Source organism: Dysidea avara, chromosome 3 (assembly GCF_963678975.1).
Source record: "Dysidea avara chromosome 3, odDysAvar1.4, whole genome shotgun sequence".
NCBI classification, from domain to species: Eukaryota; Metazoa; Porifera; class Demospongiae; order Dictyoceratida; family Dysideidae; genus Dysidea; species Dysidea avara.
Window position 1 is genome coordinate 48,364,286 of NC_089274.1, and position 18,938 is coordinate 48,383,223.

At 38.7% G+C, this 18,938-nt stretch overlaps 5 protein-coding genes across 7 annotated transcripts in view; 3 read left to right on the forward strand and 2 right to left on the reverse strand.

Annotated features, from left to right (window-relative positions):
• Positions 1-4,051, forward strand: LOC136251410 (uncharacterized). Its single transcript, XM_066043853.1, has 4 exons — positions 1-645; positions 1,212-1,365; positions 2,851-2,980; positions 3,797-4,051. Exons 1-4 carry the CDS (start codon positions 44-46, stop codon positions 3,880-3,882), a joined length of 972 nt encoding a protein of 323 aa, XP_065899925.1. The 5' UTR covers positions 1-43; the 3' UTR covers positions 3,883-4,051.
• LOC136251409 (heparan sulfate glucosamine 3-O-sulfotransferase 1-like) lies at positions 3,629-5,073 on the reverse strand. Of its 2 annotated transcripts, XM_066043852.1 has the most exons (2): positions 4,323-5,073; positions 4,103-4,269 (listed from the first exon to the last, which is right to left on the reverse strand). In XM_066043852.1, the coding sequence occupies exons 1-2, from the start codon at positions 4,968-4,970 to the stop codon at positions 4,246-4,248; spliced, it is 672 nt and encodes a 223-aa protein (XP_065899924.1). In that variant the 5' UTR covers positions 4,971-5,073; the 3' UTR covers positions 4,103-4,245. The 2 variants fall into 2 exon arrangements, with proteins under 2 accessions (XP_065899923.1, XP_065899924.1); XM_066043851.1 differs by having other exon boundaries at positions 3,629-5,070.
• Positions 4,726-10,664, forward strand: LOC136251402 (uncharacterized). Its single transcript, XM_066043844.1, has 17 exons — positions 4,726-5,147; positions 5,200-6,077; positions 6,360-6,471; positions 6,527-6,698; positions 6,753-6,779; positions 7,045-7,134; positions 7,184-7,282; positions 7,531-7,764; positions 7,818-7,849; positions 7,897-9,121; positions 9,255-9,350; positions 9,406-9,445; positions 9,502-9,641; positions 9,691-9,780; positions 9,832-9,936; positions 10,181-10,313; positions 10,362-10,664. Exons 2-17 carry the CDS (start codon positions 5,243-5,245, stop codon positions 10,436-10,438), a joined length of 3,507 nt encoding a protein of 1,168 aa, XP_065899916.1. The 5' UTR covers positions 4,726-5,147; positions 5,200-5,242; the 3' UTR covers positions 10,439-10,664.
• LOC136251411 (large ribosomal subunit protein bL12m-like) lies at positions 10,457-16,707 on the reverse strand. 2 transcript variants are annotated; one of them, XM_066043854.1, is made up of 5 exons: positions 16,575-16,707; positions 16,342-16,498; positions 15,243-15,317; positions 13,861-13,992; positions 10,457-10,639 (listed from the first exon to the last, which is right to left on the reverse strand). In XM_066043854.1, exons 1-5 carry the CDS (start codon positions 16,637-16,639, stop codon positions 10,523-10,525), a joined length of 546 nt encoding a protein of 181 aa, XP_065899926.1. In that variant the 5' UTR covers positions 16,640-16,707; the 3' UTR covers positions 10,457-10,522. The 2 variants fall into 2 exon arrangements, with proteins under 2 accessions (XP_065899926.1, XP_065899927.1); XM_066043855.1 differs by lacking the exon at positions 15,243-15,317.
• LOC136251405 (H(+)/Cl(-) exchange transporter 7-like) overlaps positions 16,674-18,938 on the forward strand; it is a 21,246-nt gene continuing 18,981 nt past the window's right edge. Inside the window, exons 1-6 of the mRNA XM_066043848.1 lie at positions 16,674-16,931; positions 16,978-17,049; positions 17,103-17,162; positions 17,218-17,283; positions 17,346-17,478; positions 17,626-17,735. Coding sequence (XP_065899920.1) covers positions 16,746-16,931; positions 16,978-17,049; positions 17,103-17,162; positions 17,218-17,283; positions 17,346-17,478; positions 17,626-17,735 — 627 coding nt within the window. The 5' untranslated portion in view covers positions 16,674-16,745. The remainder of the gene's footprint in view (positions 16,932-16,977; positions 17,050-17,102; positions 17,163-17,217; positions 17,284-17,345; positions 17,479-17,625; positions 17,736-18,938) is intronic.

The following is an 18,938-nucleotide window of genomic DNA, read 5'->3' on the forward strand; positions in this document are numbered from 1 at the left end:
TTGGCATGGTAGCGAGGTAACCGTTCGCGCACGTGAGCATAAAATGGTCGACGTACGCCAGAGTTTGGTATCAGCAGTAGACCAGGCTACAAGTGCTGGTGTGCCTGAGGCAACTATCAGGAAAATATTGGAATCAGAGCTGCCCAGTCTACCGAAATACAAGAAGGCGAGATGCTCCATTAGCGGGCTCGTATACGTCACCATATTCTACCTGTTACCATTGCTTAGTGTAGTGGGATTACTCGGATATGGTGTTTGGAACTATTACCAGGAATATCCGTGTTACTACTTCGTGCCTGCACCGCTACAAGAAATATTGGGGCCACTGGCTGACTGCGAGTTCTGCAAAGGAATTGACCATGTGCCGAAACTCAGCAATTTATCCACGGTGGAGTTTGTGCAGCACTACGGGTTTAGTGGTAGACCAATCGTTGTGACTGATGCTACAAAGTCATGGAAGGCATCATCTGTGTTCTCTTACGACTTCTTCAAACAATTGTATATGAGTAATCCTGACTCATTAGAGAATGATAAGACTCATGGACAATTCTTCCAATACAACTCCAATATTAGGAACCTTAATGAACTGTTCAGTATGTCTGAGGATAGTGCTAGATTCAAAACTGAGAAGTGGTATATCGGATGGTGAGAACCTTGTAATTAATGTACCTATCAGTGTCACACCCTATGATTGATTCTTATAAATTTTCCTTTTTCCCTTCTACAATCAGACTCTGGAACACACTCCCCCCCTTTGTAATTCACTCCCCTACCTTAGATGAGTTTTGTACTAACCTGAACATTCATTATGATCACACCTGTGCACAACAATCTTTTTGATTTCTGCACAGTAACAAATATAATAATAACACCCCACATCAGGCAGCAGGTCACCTGAAGTCGAGCATTTGCAATTGATTCCTGGAGTGGAGATTTGTGACTTGGAAGTTGTCCAGGGAATTTATCGTACAGTTTTTGTATATCCACTGTGGGGTATGACATTGATAGGTACATGACAAACTCTGAATGACCAGGGTTTTTGGTCTGGCACCATAGGTATTATAGCAAGAGTATTTATGGTCCCATTGTCCATTGAGCTCAAAGATAAATGCAGTTTTTTCAGAAGAAGACATTTTCTTCCAATACTGGTTGTTATGGTGTGATTTAGAACTAACGTGTACCCATCAACTGTTATTTCACTTTTATTTCAGGTCAACAGGTGATGTGGACATAAGAAATGAGTTGGGCAAATACTTCACTGATCCTTACTTCCTTCCACAACCAATGGATGAGCTTCCAGATGCTGAACCTCGTTTCTTAGCTTGGATCTTCATGGGAGCGCCAGGACCTGGTGCCAGCTTGCATGTAAGAGAGTGTATGTATGGGTCACTGTAGGCAGATGTATAGAGTATAAGGTACAATAATGATGAGGGTAAAAGAATTGAAGAGCTTATCTTCATATCAAGATACTCTAATAGAGCAATCATAGAATATTCAGTGGAATAATCTTACAATAGTTACTAAGTATCTTAAAAGTTATAAACAACATTTAATACTGCTTCAAAGTCTTGCTAAAATATTTTGAGTAATTAAGGAAATATTTGGAATATGAGTACTTTTTGGATACATACTAGTATATTAAAAATTATTAGTGAAACAAGTGGTGATGGTATTACAGCATAGCTTGGTGGGAAAATCCCTACAATTGGCATGTTGTAACAATCATTTTGTTCAATGCCAAGTAGCCACCGAGCTATGCTGTAATACCATCATTCATCTCTTGTTTCGCTACTTTTTATCACTTGGATCCCTACTAAATTAATAAATTTTCAATATTCTAGTTTTTTTTTAGCTGTACACGTGTGGCTGTTCTGTTAGGGTGACTGTTGTATTAGAATATCTCACCTACCAGGGACTATTTCATATTTCACATTGTGCTAGCATTATGAATACAGCTAGGCCAATAATAACAGGATGTATCATTATGATCAATTGTTAAGAGGTGTGGTCTCGGTGCTCAATTGTTACGATTAATCAACCAAGACTGCATTAATAGGCGAGTGGTATTGAACCTATCATGAAGTTAGTTACAGGTATCTAGTGAGCATAAGTGCTTAAATAAGTTTGCAGCGTCTAAATGTGCTGCTCAAGGAAAGTGTTGATGGGGAAATTAGTACCTCAATATGGTTTCATTGCATGAAGAAGGACAAAGACCAGCTTGATTGCAGTTAAAAGGAAAGACTTAGGTGTAGAGGGCACTCGTCGGAACCCTAAAGGCACATCCCACTGGTGAGTTTGTTATTGTGGCATAAAATGCTGGGCATGTTGACCTGTTGGGCTACGGGGGGCTTCATTTCGTCGCGTAAGATGTTTCTAGGATGATTTTTAAAGGCAGCATTTTAGGCGGTGCATGTCATTTTGGGGGGATCTCTACTTAAACAGTACTACTGTACTGTTTGATATAGTGAAAGTGTAGTGTTTAAAAATAGAATAATGATGAAAATTTGAATGTGATTTCCTGATCTATGTTTGGAACCTACATGTCATTGTAATGAGGTGGTCTTAAGACACAAAATCATGAAGTATACCTTGGGACCCACACCTGCACTTTACATGGCCATTATTGAGGTGGTCTTACCATATTTCAAGACGGAAATTTTCTTTACTGATTTCGAAGTGTTTAGGGGTTAACAGTGAAATATTCAGACCTCCACATACAGTATTACAATTGGGATTGTTGCACAGCTCAACCTTCCCCCTTAGAATATTTAGGCTATACAGTATTTATTGTGGTCATGTCTTATGGGGTCACTCATATGGTTCTATACAGTACTACAGATGTTGTTATAGATTGATCATGTTGGCAGTCCGTCATGGCAAGCACAACTTGTTGGTACAAAGACGTGGACACTAGCCCCACCCCCAGAATGTACCAGTGTGTGCTCATCATTTAATGTCACCATTAACACTGGAGAAATGAGTGAGTGAAACAGTTGTTATAGCACTATGTACCATAACAGTTTTGAACAGTTAGGAAATGTATTGGTTCAGTATATAAAAACAAAAACTTACGATGAAACATAATTATAATACAGGTTTTGCCTACAATTTCTTGATTTTCGTCAACATTTTATTCGTCAAATCTGCTGAAGTCTGAATTCGTCAAATTTTTCTTACATCAAAATTTCCTTGCGTACAGTAGTGGGAAATTTTCAAGATTAAATTTTCAAAAAAGACTGCTTGATTGAAAGTTCAAAAATGTATTTCAAAACATTTCCTCTTTACCATGCTGCAGTGTAGATAAACTAGAAAGATTTGCTGACTTATTTGCATGAAGCTAACAATGGTTGTGTTGATCATGAGAATACAGTAGGATTTGCTGCTTGATTGTTTAACATAATAGATATTGATAAAGGCCCATCTAGAATCTGTCTAGCTACAACTTCCTCCTTCGATTCATAGCTTGAACCATATGTTGCGTTAGCCTTAATCCAAATGGTCTGTGGATTGAACCATGCATGACTAGCTGGCATATATCACATAGCTTGAATCATGTTCACCTTCCAGTGGCCCATTGCCTATAACCATGGCCTATATAGCTAACTGCGAACTTCGTTAATATACTTCTTTTGATTGTCACATGTAATTGTATTATTGGTCCTTGGCCTTTCTGATAAATTATGAAAAATTTTTTTACTGTTTTCAAATTTTTCAAAAATATCCCACTATAATTATGGTATATTTGTTCATTTTCAAAAAATAATAATTATGTTGTACTTGTTGTTTCCTTGTGCAGTTGTAATAGACACCAATCAATGGTTCCACTCTACATATATTCACCCTGGTAACATCAGCATCACCATCGGCTCTGAGTATGACTGAATATCATCATACAAACCCCCTCCCCCCTTATTTTTTGTTAAGTATATACAATTGTAATTCATGTATTTCAATTGTATTTTTTGTACATTTTACCAATTGAATTTTTGTTGTGCCAATTTGTAGAACTGTTCATTTGATGATTGATAATATTGTTTTAGTTTCTGTTTGACATTTTCTGATACAGTCGGATGTGTTCGTCCTTTTTTATCTCCCAGACATTTTGGCTCTTGTTGAATGTTCATTTTCCAGCAGTAGAAGCCTTTGACATCACTGAACACAAATTGAGACCTCGTATAAAATGGTTTGATTTGTAAGAATGTCTGAACCTTTAGTAGCTCTTCATACGGATTAGCAACAAAATTATCACCATCCAATATAAGAATTTGACTAAGTGGAAAATATTTTAACCACTTTGTGAGGTGTACAGCGTAGTTGCTTACTTGCACAGGAATGTAGTTAGTATTAACACTGCCATCTCTCTGTAGGACAGCCTCTTCAAAACTTGGTCTCTTTTCTCGTTTGTTTACAACCTTCTTTGCATCCAGTTGAGTGAAGTCTGAAATCAGTCGAGTGACAGGGTCCTTTACAATTAATATCAACTTGAGGTTTTGTGATACCATACGCATCCTCTGGGGTACCACGTCTGTCACAAAATAATGAGGTGATTTTTCAATAGTGATTTGACCAGGTTTACTGACTGGCATCTGATCAATATAGGACTCCACTCCTTTCTGGAAGTTTTCGTCATAGTCAAAATAGTGTACCTCATGGTGGGCGGTGACTACACTAGGATGTAGTTCTAACATTGTCAGTAGTGCTCTAGTGCCGCCTTTCTTTACTCCAATTATAATGGCGGTAGGGAATCGTTTTCTTTCGTCCACTTGAAACTCTTGATGAAAACTAGAACAATTCACAGAAGGTAAGTATCGGGCGTCCATGACATCTCTTTCCAAAACTAGTTCCCTGTTCATTAAAGGAACGCCGCATTTCATGTGGTAGGTCGCGACGAATACTATTCCACAAAGTAGACATGTCACGAAGAGTTGCTTAAGAGAGCACCTGTTAACCAGTCCCCTCCATAATTCCATTTTATACACGCAAAGATTAAAGCCATTAGATTGAAGCCATTAGATTGAAGCCTAGGGACTTTACTCTATTTACACCCCACCTAAATAAAGTGAGCGTTATATAACGGAACTCCGATTATTACTTCCTAAGGGTGTGTCTAGCTGTAGGTGCAGCAGAGAGGCAAGAATTATCATATGGTAGGTATGACCAAATTGTACTGCAGCTAACTGTTTTACTTACTATTTGCAGCCACGCCCCTTTACTACTTGCTGGTAGTCCCAAACACAGACGTATGAGTCTAGTAAGGCGGATTGTTCGTAGTGTCAAGAAGGGCGTGTGCTCCACCTGTGCAAAGGCCAAATACCCTCAATTAGAGGCTGCTGCAGCGGGCCATGTGGCCTGTCTTTCGCAAACACTAGACTCAGGAGGTCTCAATGTGCGAGATGAATTTAACGCAAGCGCGATGCACATGGCAGCGCGCAAGGGACAAATAGCTGTGTTGATGTACCTTATTCAAAACAACATTGTCAATGAAGTGGCTAGAGCGGCCAATGGAGCTACTCCAGCGCACGATGCAGCAGGGACAGGCTATCTGGAGTGCCTACGTTACCTGATTATGCACTCCAATTGTTCATCCCATGACAGGGACCTCAATGGTAGTACACCACTACACTGGGCATCACAGTTTGGTCACTTAAATGTGGTGTCCTGGTTGGTGATGGAAGGGAACGCTCAGTTGGATGCCATCACTAAAACTGGAGTGACAGCATTTCATCTTGCAGCATCAAAGGGACATTTGGTGATGCTCAAGTGGTTAACAAACTATGCATACAAGAAGCATCCCAATCCCATGAGGCTGATTAACAGCAGGGCTAGAAATGGAGCCACACCCATCTACTTTGCAGCACAAGAGGGTCATGTTGAGATAGTGCAGTGGCTAGCAGAAAAGGCTGGTGCCGACCTGTTGATATTCTCTGGGACGGGTATGGCACCGTTACATGCTGCAGCACAAGAGGGACACACCAAATGTGTCCAATACTTATTTAAATTTGGTGTGGGCACTTCAGCTGGTGGACTGAGGTCACGACAAGATGGAGCAAGTGCCCTACACTACGCTGCCTGTCAAGGTGAGTACTTGATAACTAACTACTAGTGTAGCATGCACACAACACAACTCTATATAAGCATCATACTGTTTAGTGTCAAAGAGTTTCATGATACTAGCTAGCTAGGAGATTTATAAAGATAACTTTCTCCATTGAATCTGCTATGCAGCTTTGGTGTATCAGTAGTATCATGTCCAAAAAGTTTGTGATTGACAGTTTATAGCTATAGAATGAACAATTAATATACTTCAAAATAAAGAAACCACGCGTAGTTATTTGCAATGTTGTCCACAATCAAATAAGGTCATGAGGAGATAGTTAGCTGGCTGCTACTACAAAGACAATGTAATGGGACAGAGAAGGATTTCATAGGGAGCACTCCAGTACACGATGCTGCAGATGAGGGCAGAGTAAAGTATGAACACTATTATGCTATTGTATTATAGCAGTTATATAATGTATTGTTGAAGAATCTTACAAGTGTTCTACAATCATGGGGTTAATATGGCAATGACTAATGCTCAGGGAGACACCCCATTAGATCTAGCTAGTCGTAGAGCTATGAAGATGTGTGTACAATTCCTTGAAATGGCCTTGAAGAACAAGCTACCTCGATCACCTACACCTAACACATCTTTACAGGTAAGCTAGAGGTTGCTATATTAACAGTGTCTGGAGTGAACATATTTTTTGTAGAGTGATGATGAATCAGTCCCAAACGAGGTATGCCCTATCAAGAGTATAATATGCTATATACATACTGTTAGCTACTCATGGGTCAATTAAAACACAGAGTTAATTATTTTCATAGTTAAAGCTTACACTATGAACAGTGCATTGCTGATATGAAAAGAAAGTTAATAGCCACAAATTTAAAGCCACAAAATCAGACTAGAGTGAAAACAAAAATAAATCAAATAAAATTAGGCTCTTGTACAAAAGCCCTAACAACTCCTTCAGTTGGAAAACTGATATTCTTTCTGGTTAGGAAGATGATGAGCTCCTCATTAGTGAGATTGCTGATTTTTATGGTTCTAGTCCTGGTACTAGAGGAGGTGGTAAGGGTGGCAAGTGGGAGGTGAGTAATGTCACTCTATTATGAGGTCACCAGTGACCAACACTTGTAGACATTCCGAGATCTAATGGAGAGTGAAGACCTCTTACTAGGTGATGACAATGATGATGATATTGGTGATGAGGAAGAGTTTGACGAAAGTGATGATGTGGTGAGTGTTAAGTCAGTGAAATCTGCTGTGAAATTGGTAGAACATACTCATCTAATTCCATTACAATGTGACATCATGGTATAGCCAGCCCCCAATAATGTTTGTGTATGATGAAAATTTCTTTCATACCACTGCATGTAATTAATTACTTCAAAGTTTTGTCATTCAAAGATTTCTAACCATATAAATTTCCGAAAATTTCTACATGTGACAAATATAATTATTCTAAACTTTTACAACTCTTGTAGGAAGAGGAGAAACGAAAGCGTCTTAGAGAACAAATGAGGAAAGAAGAAGAAATGAAAAAGAAATTACGGATGGAAAAAATGAAGAGCCAGAAAGAAGAGGAGGATAGAATAAGAGCTAACCTTCTGATAGAAGAGAAAACTAGTTTAAACTCCCTCAAGGAGTCTGGCTATGTCTCAATTTCTACAAAAACTGTTACTCGAAATAGACCACTATCGATGCCTTCTGCATTGCTTGTGAGTTATTCATTGTATAACCAAAAACCTAACTTAAATAATTCATCTTTCAGTCATCACAAGACACAGAAGAACACGATGCAAAGTAACAGTATACAACTTAACCATCTTGTTTGTATTGTCTCTTTACAGGAAGAACAAAAAGTTTCTCAATAGATTCTTACGCAAGTCAACCAATTCTGATAGTCGCTTGCCAAGAACAAAATCCTCCAGTTCAGTTGATGAGGATATACAGGACAAACCTGAAAAGCCAAAAATGAAAAATTCAAGGAGTACTGGAAATTTATTTGATGCTACTTCTCCCCCCAGGATCCCATCTCAACCTCAAGTACCAAAAGAGAAACAAATAGCTAGTGAATTATCAAAATCTAAACAGATTCAAATGAACAATTTACTGGGAGCAGAAATGTTACTCCAACAGAGTCTACCAGAAGGCAATGATAGTGATACAGCAAGTGTAGAACCTGGTCACAGTCGAAGTTCTGGGGGTTCATCAGAGAGGAAAAGAAGAGGATCAAAAGGGGAAGGTTCCCCAAGACATCGGAGACATCACAACAAGCCTGGCTCAAGTCCTCCATTACCACGGCGGGCAAGAGTAAGACAACTAACTCCTATGGTGAAAACAGGAAAAACAAAACAGTTGGGTATATCGCCCAGACGACTTCACTATGATGAATTACTTCCTGGTCAAATTAGTCCTCGACGTTCAACACCTTCACCGACTGTTAGTCCATTCTCTTCTGCTCATTCTAGCAAAAACATTACACCAAGTTCATCTTTCCGTAAGGAGTCAGGCAGATCACAGAGTAAGAATGACCACAGAAACTCACCAAGTTCACCATACGATTTTATGCAAGCCTTGAACACAGCTATAGCAACCACTTCAACCCATCCACCAAGGGTAATGAGACAGAACGGGGTCACCAAAACTGATGATGACGCCCAGTCACCTGGTTCAGTGTCTCCTACACTGTTGGAGATTGAGAACCAATTACAAGCCATGCAGACCATGATCAACCAACGAGACGCATACCCTCGTAAACACTACACATCACCAGTTCAGCCAGAAGATGAGGAGGAAGACGATGATGATAGTGAAGATGATGATGAAACTAGTACGGAGTCATCTAGTGAAGAAGACGTCGATGAATTTGTACAGTTGAACCTAATCAAACCGGACTATAAGTCTGCAGGTGACATAAAGAGAAAACTGTCACCAACTCCACTCGGTGGAGTGATCAACAGAGGGAGACTAGTCCAGAGGAGACAAGTGTACCGACCAAGACTGTTCTCCCGACGAAGACTTAGCAGATTAGATACGATTGCTGAAGAGGTTGAAGAAAGATTCCATTCTGGGGTATGAAATTCTGTCATACATAGTGTATCCATAGGGATGTATTCCACAAAATGTGCTGTACCAAAATCAATGTTATCAGCTCAATATAATTGTAAATAGATTGTTTATTTGGTTGGGTGTTACACAATTGTAGACACCAGAGGAAAGAGCTAAAGCGTTCTGGAGTCTAAGACTACAAAGAAAATTGATAAAAGGATGGCTGTCCTATGTGGATTATATGAAAGTTGCTGTAAGCACAAATGACTTCATAGGAGTGTACTATGTGTCATTTATCATTTATCTAGTACCAAAACGCTGAAGTCATGTTTGAAAAAACCCAAAAAGGTATGGAGTGGAAACAAAAGAATTGCTACTTATTAAATACTATCTTGTTCATACAGATCAGTTGGCTAGAGTGTTCCAAGGCTGGAGGAAGGCGTGTCATGAGCCTGATCCAGTGGAAGAGCCAACACTTGAGGAGTCTATTGATGAGGCACTTGAGCATGTCTTAACACTTACTAACTTCTTCACTGCTCAATCGGTAAGTAGATTAGCTGTGGTTCATCAGTAACTCAATAAGTCACCCATAGGGAGATCAGGAGACACAAGAACAAAAGGACACTTCACCTCCAAAAGCAATTACTACTGATCGTGCTGAATTAAGAGCCACAAAAGAGAAGGTAAGTTAACATTAAGTAACAGCCATGAACACAACATGGTTTATTGTACAGGAGTACCTCACATGGTTGAACAAACACCTTAAACCAATTGGACAACATGCAGATGACTTGTCCAAGTCAGTAGAAAATGGTGTCTTAGTGTTATTGGCACTAGGGGTGAGTTGAGAGATAGACAAGTGATCTGATCTTCTGTAGTGTTAAATTTCCATATCTTTATTTTCACCAAACCAGTTGCCTCACTGCTGGCTACATCAGTGTGTAATTTTATCATTAAATTATATGATTACAGTGGACCCTCTCACATGACTAACCAGAAACACAAATTACTTTTCATGGCCTTAGTTCTTTTTAATATTTACTGCTACTTTAAGATTTACCAATATTCTGTTTTCTCTTATAGCACGCCAGTGGCAAAAAGGTACCTCGATATCATCAATGGCCCATACTACCATTACAACGTATGAGCAATTGGAAACTAGTGACAGACTTCATGAAAGAACTCCGTATTAATGTACGGGGAATTGAACCAGAAGGTATGCTGGCTACTACTATAATGTTAATTTTCACTACTACTCTTACAGATCTCACCAATGGCAGTATAGCTTGTCTACATAACATGCTCAGCAATATAATAAAGTGGGATTCCAATCGAACCTAATTAATTCATGCACCACACTCTGGTTGTAAAATATTTCTTAATTACAACTGTAATAGTATAACTACATACCTAGTTATGGTACAATTAGTCTATTTCAACAACACCACCAGCTGCTTCAAGTCTTTCCTTTAGTGCAGCCGCATCTTCTTTACTAACACTTTGCTTCACAGTCTGTGGTAGTTCTTCTACAAATTTCTTTGCCTACAAACAAATAAACAGCTATACTTGTGTTTTTCAAATATGTGGTAATCATATACTGCTATTAAACTGCAGCCAACAGAACAAGTGTCACTATACAACTGAGAATGATGCCCATATATGGACCAGGTAACAAATGCTTGTGGGAAATTCACAGGAAACTTGTAGCACATTATTTGTGTATTGTGTGGGTGTAACCTAATAAGGAAGTTACATACTAGAAATATAATAAAATGGTTGTCATTGGACATATAAGGTCATGTGGTCTGCACACAAAATGATCAAGACACACGGTAGTGTGTCGTGCGGCCAAGAAAGCCGGCACGTCACACTGTGAGTATTGACAGGAAGAAAGAAAACAGCTTTTTCACGTGTGCATAGCTCCATGGCCCCTTCTCCAAAGCACACCATTTTTGCATTATAGCTGTCCACCAGGTAGGGTAGGCTACACAGCAAATTGATTAAATTCGCAATAGCCAGTTGTGAGATATGGGTGTTCAGAGTTTCGTTTTGATATCTTCGTTTTTTTTCTTATATAGTATGAGGGCTACGGGGGATTCAATTTATTTTCACACACTTTGCAAAAATTGCTATAAAATGCAAATGTGTAACTTGATTGCCTCTATCATTGACACAAATGAAGACCGTGTAACAGTGGATTCATGTACCAAGTTTGATGTGAATCTGAGGAATATCCAAGGAGTTATGAGCGTTTGTTCACGTAAAAAAAGATCAAACTTCTGTCATGGCTACAGGGTAAACCAAGTGTAGGAATAACTTGAAAATTGGTGTGTAGATAGGCTGATCATTGTAACAGTGCCTTTTGATAGTTTGAATACCAATAGAGTTACAGCCACAAAGTTATACAGCAAAATTCAAACAAGTGTAAAATCGTGGGATTGAGATACTCTAATAGAGCAGTCACCACAGAGAAAAAAGGTGCACAAAAAATGTTTGAATTTTGTGCACCTTTTTTAAACGAGGTGAGCAACTGGTGGAGTGATAAAGGGTTTGGGTTTATAGGTGTGGAAGTCCCTGGTTCAAACCCGGGAGGAAAATTTTCCAATGTTTTCTGTGCACATTTTTTTTTAACTTCTCAGTGTCTGTTCTATTAGAGCATCTCATGTTTTTTTGACATTTTCTTTACTTTATATCTTCTCAGCTAATACTGTCAGTACCATACAACAGGAAATTTTGATGAAAGAAAAATGAATCAGTTAAAATCATCAAATTGTAATTTGTCAAACATCCATAAGCATCTCTAAAATTATTTGTTTAGGTCTACGATTACTTGATTTTCATTAATGCTTAAATTCATCAATTCTGTCAAAAACTTTCTGTCATACAGTACTGTCAAACTGCAAAAGGTTATAGTTACTTCATGTACAGACTGACTTTCTGGTTATTTAGTCAAGCAGATTACCCTGTAGGCTTGACAACAAATTGCTTACACAATTTACAAAATCACATATAACTCCCTTTTTCTTAATTCGATCTGTTACATGTAAATTGTACTGTAAATGTGCTGCATATTAGAATTTGAAGCCAACCAACTAAAGCATGTGTGAATTATTGCAATTTCTAAAGTGTGTGAAAAGATAAAGAAAAATATGCAAAAGTAAGACAAATTTTGAAGGCGCATATCTCGTGAGATTGCTGGACTCCACTATCAAACTACAGATCTGGTTCCTGTAAAATACAAACTTGTCTGTCGCGTGTCACATAACACTGTCCTGATGTAGTTCTCATCATCATCAAAAGGTGGTAACTTGCATCAAAACTTGTAAGCACACAATATCTTTTTAAAATGCATATTAAAAAGATATTGTATGTTCGTTGATAGATTAAACTTGTGAAAATGGTCCTCTTTGTTCTCCCACCAAAGAGGACCATTTTCACAAGTTTAACCTATCAACGAACACCACTCGCCGACACTACCAATGACCCAGCTGGACAGTGACAATACTAATCCAGAACTAAGTAGCCACTAGGAAGTGTGGCAGAAAGACGGCTTTTGCTACAAAGCAACACCAGAAAATTTTCCACCTCCTCTGATTTGAAGCTGACATTTTGATTGCCATGACACAACGACTGTGGCTCACTATAAACAAGTTCAGTGGCTAATACTAAGCACCTTGAAGTGATTGCAGGTCTTCCCTTTGATACGATATCTCCATGTTTATTGTGGCAAAGTCTTTTCTGAATTATACTATATATGGGTATGATGCAATGCAATAATACAGAATATATTCTGCAGATGAAATACTCTCATAAGAGAGAACTCTTGGTACTATGCAGCTAGCTAGGCCCTGGAATCACAAAAGTCTATAACATAATAACTGAACTGTTGAAGCTTTGTAGCCCAAACTAACACAACAGTGCTATTATTGCATTTGATTGCAAAATTGGAGTTCTTGTTCAGGATGAGCTCATCATCAACTTAGAATATGCCCTCAAAGAACCACAACAATGAGTCATAGTACCTGTAAATTCTTGTGTTGCTTTCAGAATACGGATAGTATGGCACAATTCACAAATCCTGCTATACAATTATACGTACTCTATCAACAGAAATGGAATAAGTTGAACCTTTCTATGATGTTTGACAGACTTTTTATGGCTAAGGTAAACAATTTATCTTGATGTACAATAGTTGCTAAAATAGCACAAGGTAGTGAAGCCAACATAGTACTGACCAAGTTAATACAGAGAATCAGTATTGGGAAATCCCCTGACCAGCAGTGATTGAATTAGAAACTGGGGAATTATCGAGCAGTTTGGTAACCTTATTACACATTGACACGTTAGACAGGTAACTTTGTACACAAATGATACATTTGGGGATTATCAAGTTGACAGAAAGATGACCTTGGGGAACTGATTAGAGTAAGGCTGGATGGTGACTATTATCACAATATACTACAACAATATTGTGTGATTTTATCATGGTATTAGCATCCTTAATATTGTTTTGTTCTAGACTACATCACATGAGGCAACTGAACAGTGTATTTGCAGATTTAGTGAAATTCTCTAATAGAGCAGTCGAACACTCAAAATGTTGTACTAATAAAGAATTCAATCGACACATTGGTTGAATTATCAACCACCGCGATATTTAGTAATGTTCTATGATATACTACTACAATACTAACTAAGCCCTAGATTAGAGCAAGAAAGTACATCATAAAAAATATCCAAACAACACTGGTATGGCTGCTCACTTGTACAAGGTTCACTCCTTCTATTATTCCTTTTATCTCTTTTATGAGTTTAATTTTAGCTCCGTCATCAAATTTCAGTAACTTGACAGTAAACTTTGTCTGTTCTTCCTTCGGAGCTTCTTCTTTCTCATCCTGCACCATTTAACATGTAGTTTAGTGACTGTTAGGACAATATTGCCAAAACCTTTGTATTTGACATATTTGTTTCTAGTACAAGTAAACGCTGATCACAAATAAATTGGTGAATAGCAAGTGAAAAGGCAAGTAGCCTTACTGACCATGAGCCTTACTGTGAACACACAATGAGCCTTACTGTGAACACACAATGAGCCTTACTGTGAACACACAGTGAGCCTTACTGTGAACACACCATGAGCCTTACTGTGAACACACCATGAGCCTTACTGTGAACACACAATGAGCCTTACTGTGAACACACCATGAGCCTTACTGTGAACACACCATGAGCCTTACTGTGTACACACCATGAGCCTTACTGTGAACACACCATGAGCCTTACTGTGAACACACCATGAGCCTTACTGTGAACACACCATGAGCCTTACTGTGAACACACCATGAGCCTTACTGTGAACACACCATGAGCCTTACTGTGAACACACTATGAGCCTTACTGTGAACACACTATGAGCCTTACTGTGAACACACCATGAGCCTTACTGTGAACACACTATGTTATATTTCATTACTAAAGTTATAAAATCAGCACTATTAATTTAAAAGTGATCTAGCGGCACAATAAATGATGATAGCTATGTGGGATAATCCCTACCGTACAGTAGTATCACCAGACCACAAGGGTCTGGGTGACACACAATAGAAACGCTTGGTTGAAAAGCCTTACAATATCTACATAACATCACATATTAGGGGTGAACTCATCTTCACTGATGATGGAGCATTGCTTAGATACTATGGAAAAGAAATGTCAGTATGACTGGTAAACTAGACAGTGATAAGGAACAAAGTAAGTTTTAAAAGTAATCAAAAGTACAGTATTGGAATAACTGACATCAGAGATATTCTAGAATCTGGCAACCAATGAATTCCTCAGTTGTGTAAGTCACTGCCAAGAGTTTGTATTGCTACCCATGTAGTCTGGGGGGCTAGACTAACTATGGTTACATGCCAATGTAGGGATTATCCCACAAGCTATGTTGTAATATCATCACTTATTTACTGCTTCTTTGTAGTTGGAACCCTATCTCTGCACTATTGCAATGATGGTTCCTACTAGCCAGTAAAGTTCTTCCTCACACTGCAGCATGGAACAAATCCTGTAGTTTTCCAAAAAACTGCAAAATTTGCACCACTTGAAAAATTCTAATTAAACTGTTAACCACTACATCTAAACTACATACCTCAGGGATAGTGCCAGCTGCTGCTGGCATTACACCAGCTGCCATCATTGGAACATCTTGAATATTCAACTTGCTCTACTCAACAAGGAATAATAACAATTATCAGGAGCACATTGAATCCTACAGACAAGGGAGCATGTAACTCCGTAAACAACGAAATTCAAACATGGCTGCCATGTACTATATCTTAAATTTCCTAATTAGGATATTATGCAGATGTGCATGCTTGAGTATGTCACATTTCCGCTGTGACGAAGCTATATATGGGAAAAAAGTTCAATGGCACAATGGGATAATAGTACAGATTTAGCAGGACAGTCTTTCTAGTCACTATTCACACAAAATTTGATCTACTTGACTATTCCAAGCTTTACTTGAGAAGCAGCTTTACTACCTTCTCACAAGACAATGGAGTAGCAGCCCATTTAGTGTATCCCTGTTGTGTGTAAGAATGATGTAACCAGTTTATATACATAGTAATACTGGACGCCATGTTTGAATTTCTCCCCTAGTATTGGTAGTGTACGGAGTTGCACACTTCTTGTCCATAGGATTTGACGAGCACTTGTAATTATCAAGGGGGTGTCACTCAGGCTCTTACTGTAGGTTGATCTGCGACTGTGGTCAAACACTAAGCCAATGGTCAAGGCCACAAAATAACTCTTACAGTGGGTCAAGGGTCAAGACGATACAGAAGGTTCAAAACCCACAATCGAAAACTATACGTAGCTATTATCAAGTTTACGGGATTATACATATACTCACAAGAAGTAAGGACCTCCAAGAAGATGTTTTAAAGCTCCAACAGGCATTTTGCCGTAATTATAACGATTTTTCTTTCCCAGCTGCTGGTAGCACGCACTAAGAAAATATTATACTAGGTTACAAGCGCAGGTGCGATTAGGAAATAGATAAATAAGTGGAGGTCAAAAGTTCGGCAAGTAATGCTCAAGTCACAGGTCAAAGACGATAAACGCTGCAAGTCAAGGGTCAAGGTGAAATTTTCCCGGTCAAGACTTTGACCGCAGTCACAGATCTACCTAAAGCGTGAGCTGACGTGACACCCCCTTGAATTATGCACCCCCAATTGTGTGTGTACCTTTAATAGCTCATTAAGTTGGGAGGTCTCTAATAGTGTCAACTGGGAGATGTCTTCTGCCAGTCTCTGTATGTTCTGTGAGTAATTCTTCGTTGTGTCATCTTGTGGAATGGGTAGTGGCTGTTCTGAAGCTGCACACAATAGGCGCCTGGTGTTCCTATAAGCGCATCAAATAGCAATAACTTCAGCTGTCGTTTTCTCTCAAATACCGACCGCTACAACACCACTCATACCTGCATGTGTATTGCAGCGTCCTCAATTGCATCAATACTGGTCGTAGAGTGCGCAGATGATTCATCGCGTTATCGATCACGTTGCTGCCAAATCGAATATATTAGAATATCGCAATTATATGTCCATTAGTACCAACACGTGACGAATCCAAGGGGCAGGGGTCGCCAGCCATGGCAGAAGAAGTATTTGAAAACATGAGCTTTATGAGTCCACCAACGAAGGAACTGACACCCAGCGAAATGACACCGTTGGTGAATGACGTATTTCAACAAGCAAGTGTGCGAGAAAGAGTGCTCAGTGCTCAAAGTCTATCGGGCTGGGAAAAGATTGGGAGTGATGACGAAGTAGACAGCGAGGTAAGAGGAACCATTATAGAATATTGTGAGTTGTCACTTCATGTAGCAACTTACTGAATCAGTTCGGGTTGAGAGAAAGAAACTGCAGTCATGTCCCGCCAAATGGTTTGGGGAAGAAGTAAGCGAGTGGACTTGTGTGTGTTATATTGTGTTGACCGTTGTCAACTACAGGTTGGTAGCTTACCAAGGAAGTTCTACAATGGAACAAAATTCCTCTCTACAAAGTATGAGGTAGGTAACAGAATTATTTACTACGTACAACAGACATCATAGCCACTGATTACAGAGCCTTGATTATGAGGTGATGGACAGTGAACTGTATGTTAAGGAACAGAAACAAAAGTCTGGAAATGTAAGAAATAAATTTTGTGTTTTTAATTTAAGCTTTTAAATGAATTTGGTTTTCATATGCAGCAATTCTATTGGATAAACCTAACTCGTTGGTTTGTAATGTTCTTGATTGGAGTGTTCACAGCATGTATTGCAATCATGATTGATATTGGCATCGATATAATAAGTGAATTCAAGTTTAAAGTCATCAGGCAGGGTATCCTTTAATGTGTGTTATATTAGAGTAGTTTGTTATATGTATTTTGTGGCTTCCATTTTCTCAAAAATGCTTTCCAGGGTTTATTTTAAATAGCCTAATTTGTGATTTGACCTCTTTGTTATTACCTTGACGATGACCTCTTAGTCATTGAACAGTCAGTGGAGGATGAGATGTTATACCTGTCCTTCATAGTATGGGTGAGCCTTGGTGTAGGATTAGTTGCTGTGGCTGCTGCATTAGTCGTGTGGATTGAGGTGAGCTTAACTCTATCCGTTAGGATGATATATATTGTTCAGTTATTAGCATTCATTTATTGCAGAAGTGTACCCACCTAGGACACCTTAACATAATCAGGACACTTGTTATGGTCCCATTTGTACACACTTTTAGACCCCTGGAATCTGCACCTCACTAATAAGGAGAGATGTGATTCCACTGTAGCTCTCAGTAATGATGTCTTTTCGATAGGATCATCAAGTTGATCCTATAACCCACAATAGTTGGTAGTTGTAGAAAACAAGCTATGAATAGCCGGGGGAGCACCTATTAAGTTGAGGTGTTTCTTGGAACTGAGAAAAAATTACTTAGTACCCCCTAGTAAATATATTTTATAGGTGGTTTTATGAGTTTATTCTTTTTTTTGCTACAATATTTGCAGAATGGCAGCTATTATTGAAAATTTGTTAAAATCACTTCAACTAATGATGTTTAAATATGTTTAAAAGCATGAAGGAAGATCGTGAAGATGACATGTTGCCCCATAAAAGGCAATTCATGAGAATTTTCCCCTCAAAATTTGACAATCTGTGACAAAAGTTTACCCTTTAAAACAAACTATATGCTTTCTAGATTTGTGCATCATTTACAGTTTGTCTTGCTATGTCCATACACTGTACTCCTTCACTAACTCTACTCCAAAAGTGAACTGTGAAAGGTGATGATTTACTCCATGATGCAATGATTGTGGTACTTTGGAGCTGTAAATAGGCAACAGAGGAATTGAAATCCACATCTGGTGTTGCTAACAGGTTGTGGGATAAATGAACCCTGTAGATCTCACTAAGAACCCAAAGTCTTTTCACCCTATGGAAACCACAAAAAATCCAAGAAGCAAACAAGTGTCCTCTTTGTCAATGGTTTAGTATTTCAGAACTAACATGTTGACATGTTGACATGTTGACAACCTTCTCTTTAGCTGCATACATGGCCCTAGTAAATGTTTTGTTAGGTGGCTGGTGTAATGGAAGCTAATAGGGTTCAAGTGGACATGAAATAATCTTATCGTTGTGAGTACTACAACTGAAATTGTAATTATGGTGTACATGACGGGAGTAAATTTGTAACAACTTATTTTGATGAACACAGTAACCCATACTGCCTGCATATTTTATTTGAAGCAGACTGATTTTTAATCTAGAAAATTGTACAATGTTGCATCTGTGATGGCGACCATTCTA

Coding starts and splice junctions, on each gene's coding strand:
- LOC136251410 (XM_066043853.1), top strand. CDS start 44: ATGGTCGACGTACGCCAGAGTTTGGTATCAGCAGTAGACCAGGCTACA. Junction 646..1,211: donor GAGAAGTGGTATATCGGATG/GTGAGAACCTTG, acceptor CTTTTATTTCAG/GTCAACAGGTGATGTGGACA. Junction 2,981..3,796: donor CATTAACACTGGAGAAATGA/GTGAGTGAAACA, acceptor TTCCTTGTGCAG/TTGTAATAGACACCAATCAA.
- LOC136251409 (XM_066043851.1), bottom strand. CDS start 4,970: ATGGAATTATGGAGGGGACTGGTTAACAGGTGCTCTCTTAAGCAACTC.
- LOC136251402 (XM_066043844.1), top strand. CDS start 5,243: ATGAGTCTAGTAAGGCGGATTGTTCGTAGTGTCAAGAAGGGCGTGTGC. Junction 9,351..9,405: donor TGGATTATATGAAAGTTGCT/GTAAGCACAAAT, acceptor TCATTTATCTAG/TACCAAAACGCTGAAGTCAT. Junction 9,937..10,180: donor TAGTGTTATTGGCACTAGGG/GTGAGTTGAGAG, acceptor TTTCTCTTATAG/CACGCCAGTGGCAAAAAGGT.
- LOC136251411 (XM_066043854.1), bottom strand. CDS start 16,639: ATGAATCATCTGCGCACTCTACGACCAGTATTGATGCAATTGAGGACG. Junction 16,499..16,574: donor ACGCTGCAATACACATGCAG/GTATGAGTGGTG, acceptor ATGCGCTTATAG/GAACACCAGGCGCCTATTGT. Junction 13,993..15,242: donor CAGCTGGCACTATCCCTGAG/GTATGTAGTTTA, acceptor TAAATGGTGCAG/GATGAGAAAGAAGAAGCTCC.